A 13,791-nucleotide genomic window follows, 5' to 3' on the forward strand; every position below is an offset into this window, starting at 1 on the left:
TTGTACACTGAAAAATGGCAATAACTTAAATGTCTATAGGGTTACATGATGATGCATCCAACTAATGGAATACTCTGAAGCCTTTGAAAAGAATGAGGTTAAGTTTAAGCGTTGCCACAGAAAGACCATCAAGGAATAGTAAGTGAAAAGAGGAAGACTGCCTAATAATACTAGTGATAACAGTAATTGTAATAAACACTCATATTATGTTCTAAGCACTTTACATTCATTAACTCATTTAATTCTCATTGTAACTCTATGAGGTGGGTACTATTGTTATCCCCATTTTACAGGTGAGGAAATTGAAGCACAGTGATGTCTAGTAATTTGCCCAAGGTCACAAAACTACTAAGTGTCAGCAGCAGTGTGTGGCTTGAGGATTAGTGTTCTTCTCTGGTTCTATTCCAGGTATGTTTTTTAAAATGTGTAAAAATGTGTATATATGTATATATTTGCTTTTTATTATGAGGGGCATTGTTACTTCTATAATATTTTTTTCTGCAAGGATGTTTCTTAAAATACAATGTTTTAGTTATTTTTCCTTTTGAAGCTAGCAGTCAAGGAAGAAATTTAATCATTTTCCTTGTTTTCATTGATTCAATCAACTAAAATATCTAAACTGTGTTAGGCATCCTTGCCTGCCCCTGTCCTCAAGAAGCAACTGTCTAGTGGAAGAGAGTGATATGTAAACATGTAATGCAGAGCCCCTTTGCTACGGTCTGTATGTGTCCTCCAAAATTCATATGTTGAAACTTAATCACCAATGTGATATTATTAAGAGGCAGGCCCTTTAGGAGGTGACTAAGTCATGAGGGCTCTGCCTTTGTGAGTAGGATTCATGCCTTATGAGAGAGGTTTCACACAGTGTTTGTCCCTTTCTGACCTTCTGTCCCTTCTGCCATGTGAGGACATGGTGTTCTTCCCCTTCAGAGGATGCAGTGGTTAAGGTGGCACCTTGATCTTGGACTTCTCAGCCTCCAGAAGTGTGAGAAAATAAATTTCTATTTTTTATATGTTATCCAGTCTCAGGTATTTTGTTATAGCAGCAGGAGCAGATGGACACTCTACAAAGGGGGTATATAAAGATGCGGTAGGAGAGGCACAAAGGAGAGAGATCAATTATGTAGAGGGAAGTGGGGGGCAGTGTGAAGGCTGCCCAGAGAAGAGGTACTGTTCTGCCAAAATACGGAAGGAAATGTAAGAGTTTTTCAGGAGCTGGGTGAGAGGAGGAAGAGAAAAAGCAGCCCAGATGGAGGGAATAATGAGAGTAAAGACACAGAAGCCGGAACCCACATTGTTGATTTATCTGCACCTTAGGGGAGGGAAACGTGAATAGCGCCTCTGGAGATGTGGGTAGGAACCACATTATCTAGGACCTTGTAGGCTACGTTAAGAACCTCATCCTGTGTGCCAGTTTTTTAAGAAACACTTGAAGAACATAGGTGTTCTCAAAGTAACTCAAAAGATATAAACCAATTATACACATATAATTGAATATTATTCAGCCTTAAAAAGGGAGGACATTCTAACATATGCTACGACGTGGCTGAACCTTGAAGACATTATGTTAATGAAGTAAGTTCATCACGAAAGGACAAATACTACATGATTCCACTTACATGAGGTACCTAGAGTAGTCAAATTCACAGAGACAGAAAGTAGAACACTGGTTAACAGCAGAGAGGGAAGGAAGTAGGGAAACAGGGAGTGATTGTTTAAAGGGGAAAGAGTTTCACTTTGGGATGGTGAAAAAGTTCTAAAGATGGATTAGTGATGATGGTTGCAAAAGGATGTGAATGCGGTTAATGCCATGCAATTGCATACTCAAAAAGGGTTAAAATGATAAATTTTATACTTTGTATATTTTGCCACAATTTATTTCTTTCTTTAAGATGGTCTTGTGCTGTTGCCCAGGCTGGAGTGCAGTAGTATGATCATAGCTCATTGCAGCCTTGACCTCCTGGGCTCAAGCCATCCTCCCACCTCAGCCTCCTGAGTAGCTGGGACCACAGGCGTGCGCCACCACATCTGGCTAATTTTTTTATTTTCTTGTAGAGACAGGGTCTCACTTTGTTGCCCAGCATGGTCTCAAACTCCCGGGCTCAGGCATTCCACCTGCTCCCAAAGTGCTGGTATTACAGGTGTGAACCACTATACCTGGTTTACCAAAATATAAAAATAAGAAAAAAAAAAAAAAAAGAAGAAATTTAAAAAGATACAGACCAAGCACTTAGAAAAATAATTCAAAGTTCTTCTTTCCTAATCTATTAAAGTTCAATATGTAATTTCTTTGCTTAAACCGATCATAATGATTTGCTTCTGTTATATAATAATGACTACCATTTACCGAAAACTAGCTCTTTGCTAGCTACACATCCACAGAGATCAGGTTCAGGGAAGTCATCTAATTGGTCCAAGACACACAATAAGGAGTGTGTGTGTTTTGGGCGGGGGGGGGGGGGGGGGGATCGTCATTTCTAGGAATCCTACAATTGGAAATCAAGTCTTTTAGGCTCCAAACACCTTGTGCTTTCCCCAATCCCCAAGCTGCTTATCTTGCTACTTTTTGGGATATGTCAACATTTTTCTTAAAACAAACAAACGAAACTTCTCAATCTGAAAAGAAAGTATTGTTTGGTGTTTTCTGGGTTCAGAAAATGTAAGAAGCCTGAGGCATTGCAGAATGAAATTTTCGTTGAGTGTTTACTGTTGATCCACATCTGATACTTTTGAAGGGTTTTTACCCCCTGCAAGAGAGACTAAAAGAGCATTCAAAATTAGTCTAGACGCAGTGTATGTAACTACTTGGCCGGCCAGCTGTAACAGAGGGGAGGAGGGTCTGCACTTAGTTGCGGGAGTTATCCGGAGAATACGGCCTTCCAGCCCCTCTGCCACCAGACTCCCCCCGCCCCAGGTACGCGCCCCGCGGAGAGACCCAGCGCGTGCTCGTGCGCAGGCGCAGGGCGACTGTCACCCGGCGTCTGTGGTTTGTCGCCCGGCGCTCTGGTGTCTCGATGTAGTTCCCCTGGCTTCTCCTTATCCGCCTCGGGCAGGGGGGTCGCCACTGCCCCTTCTCCAGGCTCTCTCCAACCCCTGCCCAGGCTAAGCCCGGCGCGGCCCTACTCTCTGACCCCGCGTTGCACAATGCCCGAGCAAAGTCTCCAGGGGTGTGAACCCCGGCGTCCCTGCCCCTGGGCGGGGACAGGCGGCGGCCAAGCGGGGAGTCGAGGCGGCGAGCGCGCAGCTGGCCTAGTCTGCGGTCCCCAACTCCTCGAGTCCCCTGGGAGCCGCCGCTGCAGGCCCCCGAGCCGCTAGGCCCCGCCGCCAGGCCACCGCCGCTGCGGCAGCCATGGCGGAAGTTCATAGACGTCAGCATGCTCGGGTTAAAGGAGAAGCCCCCGCGAAATCCTCCACACTCCGAGATGAGGAGGAGCTGGGGATGGCGTCGGCCGAAACGCTGACCGTGTTTCTGAAGCTGCTGGCCGCCGGCTTTTACGGCGTGAGCTCCTTCCTGATCGTGGTGGTGAATAAGAGCGTGCTCACCAATTACAGGTAGGGCCGAGGCGGCGGCGGCCCAGGCCGCGGAGGAGGAGCGGGCGGCGGCGCGGCGCCGGCTCCCTGGACTTTGACTGCCAAAGTTAAAGCCGAACAAAGTTGGGCGGGAGCTGGGGAGGGCGGGCGGCTGACGCGCGCGGCCCGGGCAGCGGAGCCGGCCTGGCGAGCGGGCCTGTGGCCGGGGTCCGCTCCCTGCGCGGAGCTCCGGCCGGCCCGGCACGTTTGGGGCTCGCCTGCCATGCCCTGGGCGCACCGCCCCGAAAACCCTGCCCTTCAGAGAGATGGAGCAAAGTGATTCGCTTGGTGACTTTTGAGCCCTTATGCCTGTCGATCAGAGAGGAGAGCGAGGGAAGCCTCCCTCCTCCGCAGCCTGGACAGGGGGCCGGGGCTTCAGTGTCCCCTGCACCCGCTGACAGCCTCTGGGGACGTACGCATCCTCACCCCAGCAGACAATTATTCCCTTGCTAACACTGGGACCCAGAGGCAGAAGTTGGTTTTTTTTTTTTTTAAAGGTGTGTGAAACCGTTGCAGAGATCTGTATCTGCACTGCCTTGAGAAATCCTTTGCAGGCAGCGGACTGAAACTGTAGACTCGGACAAGATGGGACAAGCGGCCGCCCGAGGCTACATCAGCGGGGTGGACTGACAACCAACAGGCAGAGTTTTCTCCCAAGATTTTTGTTTGATTTAGGGGCGGACGTTGGTGTGGCTTGTATCGGAATGCCTTATTAACGTTGCCGATGTGCAAATTGAATTCACAGAGCTAAGTTAGGTTTGTTCTGATCTTGTTTTTTTCTTTGCCCTTTTTGTAGATTTCCCTCCTCACTATGTGTTGGACTTGGCCAGGTTAGTTGGAATCCTCACCGTTACGTGGTTTATGTTGTTAGAACTTCTGTGTGTGTCTTTATGTGTAGAACAGTGAATCTGTGTTCTCTTGTTTACAGATGGTGGCCACAGTGGCAGTTCTCTGGGTGGGAAAGGCGCTCAGAGTAGTCAAGTTTCCTGACCTTGACAGAAATGTACCTCGAAAGGTAAAAGAAGAAAAGCGATACTTTATTTTGTGAAATGAAGTCAGTATGTATTAACATATTTTATCAGTGCCTTGCGTATTTAAAAATTGCAGCCTCAAAATTGCCCAGTCTAGAGTGGTTATAATGAATGTAAAGAATAAAAGTAGTAATATGTGTCAAAGAAGGCCTACAATCTCTTTAAACTTAAGAGAAAAAATAACATAGGAATATTCTTCTGTTTTTAATTAATGCACACTTGTTGAGGGTACAATAGTTTTGCAGTTTCTCTATCCATCTAATCTAGCCAGTGTATCCTGCATTCATTATTCTTTGGGCTTATTTTATACTGTCTGCCTCTGCTTGACTGCAAACGAAGATGAAATGCCTTTACTTTTTCTGCTGACATTAGAGCCATGGGCTCTAATACATTATCATATTTTACAGCAAATGATGTTTCTGTCTCACATTGATCATATTCATATTTCTGTCTTTTCTCCCTGCCTTCCTCCCTTTCTTTCTGCTATAGTAATGTTGTTTATCCAAGCATAAGTGTTGTTTGGGTGTTTGGGTGTCAAAATTGTGTATGATAACTAATCTTACGTTTTAAGTGGAAAAAATTTTGATCATATAAACAAAATTGTTTCTGTTTGAAAGGACCTTGTTTTAGCTATCTTTATTATTGAGTTTTGTTATCCCTTTTTAAATTTTCTAGACGTTTCCACTACCTCTACTATATTTTGGGAACCAAATCACGGGACTGTTCAGCACGAAGAAACTGAAGTATGGATAACTTTATTTTACTAGTGAGGTTAATATAATGTATTCTTAAAATTGTACTTGAATGTCAAATATTTAACACATTGTTATTGATTCTGGAAAAAAATGAAAGGACCAGAAAGCTTCTATTACTACTAAATAATGAAGGTGGTGCCAAAGGTTTTAGTTTATAGTTTATGCTCTTTTCTTTGAAGAGAAAGAGGAGTTTTTTGTTTTTGTTTTTTTACGCCTCATTTTGAGGTTAGAAGTCTTAAAATGTTATAAAATGCTATGATAGGAAATTTTTATTATTTTTCTAGAGCCACAATAGTGAAGATATATACTAGGCTTCTGGGATTTCAGTTCTTTAATATAGTTCATAAATATTTTAGGCAACTTCCACACAGCAAAATTAGAGGGTAGGCATAAGAACTTTTGCAGTTTTTCTTTTAATGTGAAGTAAGGTAACATCAGCTAGAACCCTGATAAAAATATTATTAATATCTTACACATGGCATGTAACTGTAGAGGCAACATACTTATTTTCAGAGAGAAGCAATAGCTCTCCTCTCCATGGTAACACTGTCTTTCCCTCTAACCTCCCGGTTTCTGGCTTCTGCTCTTATTGTAGTGTACATATCGGTTGTGTGTGGTATTAAAATGACACAAATAGAGAAAACATTTAACAGAAACCCCGTGGCTTCACCACTACCACACAAGCTAAAACCCTGGCATTGTAAAATAGAATGGAGAGATTTTTGAGAATCAGGGACAAGGTGTTTTTCATTTCTTCCTTTAAAACCCGAGAAACCTGACAGAATGACCAAGATGATATCTCTGAAGAGGGTTCCAAGGAGGTCAGATTTATCATGGGTGGGACATTTTTTTCCATTTCATTACCCACCAGGAAAGAAATGCAGGCCTTCTGCAAAGTGCTGCTTGTGTAGAGTTTGCTTTTTTTCATCCATCTCATCCAACCATTCATTCACACCTATCTTTGATTGCCAGCTAAGTATAAGGCACTTTGGAGTGAGATAAGATATATTCAGAAATAACTATATTGCAAGAGGCTGTATGTTTGATTAGTATAAGCAAAATGCTCTGGGAATTTAGATGAAGACAAAATTACATCCACAAAAGGACAGTCAAGGCATTTCATGGGGTAAGATTTTCATAGATGGTTTTTGGGTGGTCTAGGGGGTGGGAAGGGAGGTCAGACTAGTGAAAAAATGAGAAGGAAGCCTTTTTCTACTAAAAACTGACATATTTACAGCTTAGGGTTTTGCATAATTAGCAGAATAAAGTTTTGTAGTTAATTTAATGTTTCTCACTTCTAGTAGTTTTTTAAAAGCAGCTGTTGTAGGCTTTCAAGTAGGAATTGCTTCTAGAGAGAAGCAGGGGTTTAACCATAAATTAATCTGTATGGAATTTCCATAATGGAAGAATAGCATTATTTTAACTACCAATTTGGAAAATCTTAGTTTAAAACAAATTGTTAAATTCTATTTTACCTAATTATCTTTTTTTTTTTCCAGCTTGCCAATGTTTACAGTTCTGAGAAGGTTCTCCATCCTGTTTACAATGTTTGCTGAAGGAGTTTTACTCAAGTGAGCTAAGTTTCTAATATATCTGTTCTTTAAATCACCTTGAAAAGGTGCCCAGCATATGTGAGATATTAAATTATTTGTCTTGTTCCTACCTTACCTTTTGAGAAGTTTAAGCAACCCTCTCTCTTGGCTGCTGGAATTGATAGTTTGTGGGAGTGGTAGTTGGGAAGGTTATGAATTAGAGTTGAAAATCTTATCTGAACGTGAGATTTACTTTCTAGAATTTCTGTACTACTGCCACTGGGAGAAGCTGGATCAGAATCATAGGTATAGGTTTTAAATAGTGTTCATGTCTAGCTCCAAATGAATGTGACATTTTTCTGTTAAAGAAATTCTGCTTCACAAAAGTTCAAACTCACTAATAATAACAATAGGTGAAAATTTTAAAAGTGGGTGTAATAACTTATATAACAATAAATTTTTGCTTTATCAAAGGGGTTCTTTTAAATATCAGTTTCTCAGAAATGTTTAAAATATGATTGTTTATAGCTTTTGAGAAAGCGTATCCCATTTTTTGCTTCTGTTGTAAAATGAGTGTGGGAATAAAGTCGTGTGTATTTTAAAATTTTTTGTTTTGTAGGAAGACTTTTTCTTGGGGTATTAAAATGACTGTATTTGCAATGATTATTGGAGCCTTTGTAGCTGCCAGGTAAGATGTGGGCCTATGACTAGCACATTATAAATTGTCAATAATTATTGATAATAAATGATTACTTATCAATAACAATTTTTTATTGCCTAAATAAGAATTATATCTTTGAAAAGCATCTAGAAGACTCTTGAAAAGGTTAAATCTTTTTGGCTGTATTAAGATAAAGGTTGACAAAAATAAGATTCTTGGGATTGTTAAAATTTAAATTGATGTAATTTAGAATTTGTTACTGTCGTTGTGCTGAGCACATAGCATGTGCCACACAATATGTTTGGCATTTTACACATCTTATTATGTGTTCTTCACAACACCTCTGAGAGGTATGGGTATAATTTTCCTATTTTATAGTTGAAGAAACTAAAACTTAAGTTCAGTAACTTGCTTAAGGTCACAGGGCTAATGGCAGAGCTGAAATTTGAATCTGTGGCTTTCTTCAGAGCCTGTGTGTTTTTATAAACCATGTGGCATTTCTTTTTTTTTTTTTTTTTTTGAGACGGAGTCTTGCTCTGTCGCCCAGGCTGGAGTCCAGTAGCGGGATCTCGGCTCACTGCAAGCTCCGCCTCCCAGGTTCACGCCATTCTCCTGCCTCAGCCTCCCGAGTAGCTGGGACTACAGGCGTCTGCCACCACACCCAGCTAATTTTTTGTATTCTTAGTAGACACGGAGTTTCACCATGTTAGCCAGGATGGTCTCGATCTCCTATCCTCGTGATCCGCCTGCCTTGGCCTCCCAAAGTGCTGGGATTACAGGCGTGAGCCACCGTGCCTGGCCTGGCGTTTCTTAATTTTGCATGCTGCTAAAGAAAAGCATGTCTCCTCTTCTGTGAGGTGAGGAAAACGACTATGAAACATTTGCTTGCCTTTTCGAATAATGAATAATAACATTGCTTTAATTGGCCTCACGTAAGATATGTCACAAATGCCATAACTTAGATATTCTATTAGGTTATTAAAGCTTTTCCCATTTTTCTTAAGTTTTAGTTTTAAAATACATGAGGAAAATGTATACCCACAGACCGAGAAAATTATAATGATGCTAGAAGTCTTCTACAACATTTTAATCAGCCCAGGGCATGCATATATGTATTTACTAATGCCACACATTCTGCCAGACGTATGTTTTCCATCCAGGAGTTCCAGTGTACTTCTTGAATTGACTCATTTACCATCATCACATTCCCGTAGTATAGGTGGAAGAAAGTATTATCAGTCCAGTCCTGTTTTACAAGTCCAATCTCCAAGTAAAATTTCATTCTAAAAAAAAGAGAGTGGCGTAATTGGTTACTAGAAATTGGCTGTATAGCTAACTGCTTTTCCTTCTATGTCATATTCCCCTCTTGGAGAAAAATTCTATACTAGCCTCCTACCTTTCTTTTTAGAGGTGCCCTGCTAGTCTTTGAAACATTTCCTTGAAGCTGATGGGACCCAAAATTGTACCAAACAACAGGGGTTCCTCAGGGCTTTCTTGTGTCTACAAAAACTTCTGAAAAGGATTACTGTCTGGACCAGCCTTATCTGGTTAGACCCTTTGACTTGGAAAAAGATTGAAAGGAAGGGAACTCAGACCTCTGAAGTCAGTCAGAAGGTTGTTAGACTGCTTGGGGTAGGGAGTGTGCATTAAGTTAGTCCTGCCTAAAATTGCAGTGGCATAGAACTCATTAGATAAGTCTTGGCTCCTATACAGTATCTCTGCAAAATCAGAGTCTGTGCAGCCACTATTTTAGCTAGGGTGCTGAAGTATGCTGAAGGCATACCTTTCTCAGATTTTCATTTATTCTGTTTAATTTACTAAATTCTTATCTCGTGCCTGGTACTCTAAGTTCCAGAAATTTTCAGTTTCCCTAAACCCCCAAGTTATACTTCACAGGTTCATTGAGCAATTATTTAAGTATTTGAGTTCCTGCTATGTGCTTAGACATTGTTCTAGCTTGATCTCAGAACTAACCATGATCCACCCTTCAGAAATTTCACCCAGGGGCCCAACTACCTATGCAAGATAGTCCTACTTTTCATGTGGACCTTCAGAAAATGACTTGTTAATGGCCTCATCCTTTTGGTTTTCTTGTCTATGAAATTGAGCTCTGCCTGCTTCTGCCTGCTTCACAGATGTACTTAATGGTAATTTGGTGCTTGTTGTCATCTGGCTTTGAATGCAGAGCGGTGTGCTATTAAATGACATGAATGATTGTTGCTAATTATGTGTTTAAATGTTAGTGCCTCTTATTTCTGAGGAATCCCTTATTGAGGTGAAATTGCAAACTATGACCAGAAATCAAGAAATACTAGTAGCTGATAAAATGCCTAATATTCACTTCCCTAGATGAGAATATGTTCTTGTAAATATTTTAGCTCATATCTATTTAAAATTAAATGCATGTTCTTTAAGTTGTTCTTAAAGTGTTGCTTATGTTTTGCAGCTCTGACTTGGCATTTGATCTGGAAGGATATGCTTTTATTCTGATAAACGATGTCCTGACAGCAGCAAATGGTGCATACGTAAAACAAAAATTAGATTCAAAAGTAAGTAGCAATCTAAAGCTTTAACAGGTGTGTACTGATGTTGGAATGTCAATTCATAGGAGAAGAAGTGGGGAATAAAGAAAGTACTTACTGGGGATGAGAAAGACATAGTGGCTCTCTGAGGGTAAAATTCCTGTACTTTAGTGTTCACATAAGAAACTTTATTTTTTAATTAATTAGCAATTAGGTTTTATTCCAGGCTTTTCTGGGATTGCGTGAATTTTGACTTCGTGTGGGGTAGGGAAAGTAAAGCGTGTTCACTGCAGTGTCTTTAAATGTTCATGGCTGTATTCTAGAGGACTTTCCGAGGGACCTGGGAGGCAGAAAGAGAACTACTTGGAAACCTTTGGGCAGACTTGAAGGGAAATGAATGTTGGAAGGGGCTTCAAAACAAAAATGGCCTTTATGTATTTGCCCTATAAATAATGGGAATTTTTAGGGAGCATTAGTATCTCTGTCTCTCTTAGGGGCAATACAGTGTTTTCTGGCCTTGGCTTTACCAGATATTGTTTATTTGTTTACTATATACTTTAAATATATTATTTTTAGATCAAGCCAGATTATTAGAAAGCTGAGTATTTGAATCATATTGCTTTTGCAACATTATGTTATGAGATTACATTACTGTAAGAAACACCTAAATGGATCTCAACTTTATATATCCTAGGGTGGCTAATTGAAGGAATTGTCCTTGATACCATAATGTATCCTATATGAGGACTCATATGAGATACTTATCTTAGATGTCACCATAGTTTTTCCTGAGCAGCTGGTACATTTTTATCTCATAATTACATCTTGTAACTGACCATGACTTTATCTTATTTTCCTACCCATATTTTCTCTTTAGTCAGATGACTTTAACTGCTTAGTTTTTAGTCTTTTCTATTATGTGTAGAATGTTTCTGAAACTACTTAAGCTCCTTTTTGGGAGCTTAGATAATAAATAACTACAAGTGTCCTACCTGCTTGATAGTACTATTAGTATTGAATTGATCTTGCCTTGGCCAGGGGCTTTGCCTGCTCCTCTAGAAAAGAAGTGTAGATTCAATGTCTATCCCAGTAGGTTTCATTATTTTGCAGATAGTTTATTTTTTTTGTTTTGTTTTTGTTTTTGGAGTAGGCTTGAAGAACCAAGGATGGTGTTGATTTGTTTCCAATCCATTTTCTTTAAATATGCATGTCTTGGCCTCCATTTATTTGCTTTGATGAATCTATATGATGGTTGCATTTTAATGGAAGCTACTAGTAAGAATTTTTATCTTTTTAAAATAGCTAGAGAAAAGGTAGCAGTTAGTGATTGATCTTACTCTTTTCTTCAGCCCATTTGCTGCTTTGGAAAATAGATACTATTAATGACATTTGATTTGTCCAGCAGCTTCAGTTGTCTAAAACAGCACTGTTAATAGAATTTTCTGTGACATTGGAAATTTATATTTCTGCTTTCCATTAACTGGTCATTAGCCATGCATGGCCCTTGAGCACTTGAAAATAACTGAGAAACTGAAATCAGTAGTTTTATGTGATTATAATTAAATTGAAATAGCTACATGTGGCTAGTGGCTACCATATTAGTACAATCTATAGTATATCCTAGAATCTAGAAAAAAAATCAAAGTTTCTGAGTGTTTTATTCCTAGGAGAGCCCTTCAGTTTCTCGCTTAGAAATCACTATGACTTATTCATACTAGAACTTTTAAGTTCATTGATTACTTTTCCTAGATCATATCTTATAAGCAACAAACTAGAAGGTAGAATTCTATTTAGAGGCAGAGAGGTTTACCAGCAGTATAAAAGGTCAGCTAACAAGAGAAACAGATTATAAAAGACAGAAATACTGAAGAAGAAGAAAAAGATACAGGGTCTATTAAACAGCCGTAAGGGCAACACTGAATAAGAACATAATACATAAACATAATAATACAGATTTATGATGCATAACAATGTATCATAAGATGTAATAATACATGTTTATAATGATGCCCTAAATGTAGTTTCAGTCAGTGTACTTTAAGAAGGCAGGGAGAAAGACATTCAAAACAATTAAAATGTATAAAGAAAAACAGAAGTTTTGGCATTTAAGTTTTTGCTGTTTGTCAGTTTACTGGATGATGTGTATTTGTGTGTATGTGTGCCTCCATGCATATCATCTGCTTCCTGGATAACACTCATGTCTCTTGCTGACTGGGCACCCTTCTTAAAGGTTCCCAGTATGGCTTTTTTTTTGCTGCCGTACACATGAGGCACACCTTTACACTGGTGCTTGTGGTGACCATAAGCAATCAGTTACTTGGTTTATCCCAGAAGCAGTAAGGCAGTACGGCCATGCTGAGGTGCTTTTTAATACATCCGGAGTTTTCTTGTTTTCTTTTGTTTTTAGAAGTAGAGAAACAAAAGAATGGCTACTCCATAGGCAGGGCAGCCAATCAGGAGTTTTATTACTGATAATATCAGGACTGCTTACAATCATAGTCCATTGAGTATGAGTCATATGGCATAAAGATTTTGTGCTGCATTTTAGACCTGAATGTGGCTATCGAATTTAAAACTTTTTAACTTTAAAATATTATATAAAATAATGCATGTTTATGATAGAAGTAGTAGAAAACATGGATAAGCAAGAGGAAGAAAACATAAGTCTCCCTTAATACTATCATCGAGTGAGAAGCACTGTTTTGGTGGATATCCTTTATTTTGTGTGTGTATGTGTATGTGTGTGCACACTTATCTATATGTTAAAATTTTAAGCAAAAAAGGGATGATATAGTTTCTAACTTGTATTTTTCACTTAGTACCATTTCTTGAACACCTTTTTATGTCAATCAGCCTCATTAAACATTTTTAGTGGCTGTGTAATGTTTCATTGTATAGCTAGTTATAGTCTAATCATCTAATCAGCTAGTTTTCCTTCGGGTTTTTTTTTTTTTTTTTTTTTTTTTGAGATGGAGTCTCACTCTGTCGCCCAGCCTGGAGTGCAGTGGCACATCAGCTTACTGCAGCCTGTGTCTCCTGGGTTCAAGTGATTCTTGTGCCTCAGCCTCTTGAATAGCTGGGATTACAGGTGTGCACCACCACGCCAGGCTAATTTTTGTATTTTTAGTAGAGACGGGGTTTCTCTGTGTTGGCCAGGCTGGTCTCAAATTCCTGACCTCAGGCGATCCGCCTGTCTTGGCCTCCCCAAGTGCTGAGATGACAGGCATGAGCCACTGTACCCAGCCTAATCAGCTAGTTTTCTATTGTTGGGTATTTATTTCCAATTTTTCAGTGCTGCTTTTGAGAAGGCAGTTCGACTTTTCTCATCAGTCAGTAATCTTTCAATCACAGGAGTTAGGCAAGTGTTATGCCCCCATCCTTACCACTCCCTCACTGTCCCCACTTCCCACCTCTCAAACCCTGGCCTGCATTTTCAGGAGACTGCTTCATGCTGAATGTCCCAGAAGTGTGTGAATCAAAGGTGGACTCAGAGTTCTTACAGGCTCCCTGTGTTTGAAGATGTGTGTTGTTCTTTGTTGCTCCCTAGTAGCTAAGAACCCAGTAAGTCATATTGTGTTCTGGGAGTTGTAGTTATAGTAATCTTAATCTTCATTGTACTTCATGTACACATTTTCGGAAATACTTTACTGAGAAGTGCTGTCTGTTGGTATTGGTCTAGGCCTCACTCTGTGTGTCTGAATCTGGCCATCTTTTTTTGTT

At 39.9% G+C, this 13,791-nt stretch overlaps 1 protein-coding gene across 4 annotated transcripts in view; it reads left to right on the forward strand.

Moving 5' to 3' along the window:
* The first annotated feature begins 2,930 nt into the window (after nt 1-2,930).
* SLC35D1 (solute carrier family 35 member D1) overlaps nt 2,931-13,791 on the forward strand; it is a 55,058-nt gene continuing 44,197 nt past the window's right edge. For 3 of the 4 annotated variants that reach the window (XR_008626640.2, XR_010110917.1, XM_063600495.1), the window contains exons 1-7: nt 3,190-3,552; nt 4,367-4,400; nt 4,499-4,585; nt 5,277-5,344; nt 6,856-6,927; nt 7,508-7,576; nt 9,996-10,098. Coding sequence is in view for 2 of the 4 variants with exons in the window: in XM_063600495.1 (XP_063456565.1) it covers nt 3,350-3,552; nt 4,367-4,400; nt 4,499-4,585; nt 5,277-5,344; nt 6,856-6,927; nt 7,508-7,576; nt 9,996-10,098 (636 nt within the window). In the remaining 2 variants the exon portion in view is untranslated. Of the gene's footprint in view, nt 3,553-4,366; nt 4,401-4,498; nt 4,586-5,276; nt 5,345-6,855; nt 6,928-7,507; nt 7,577-9,995; nt 10,099-13,791 lie in introns of all 4 variants that reach the window. The other variant, XM_003806953.4, reaches the window with a different exon arrangement.

This window comes from Pan paniscus, chromosome 1 (genome assembly GCF_029289425.2).
Source record: "Pan paniscus chromosome 1, NHGRI_mPanPan1-v2.0_pri, whole genome shotgun sequence".
In the NCBI taxonomy this organism is placed as follows: domain Eukaryota; kingdom Metazoa; phylum Chordata; class Mammalia; order Primates; family Hominidae; genus Pan; species Pan paniscus.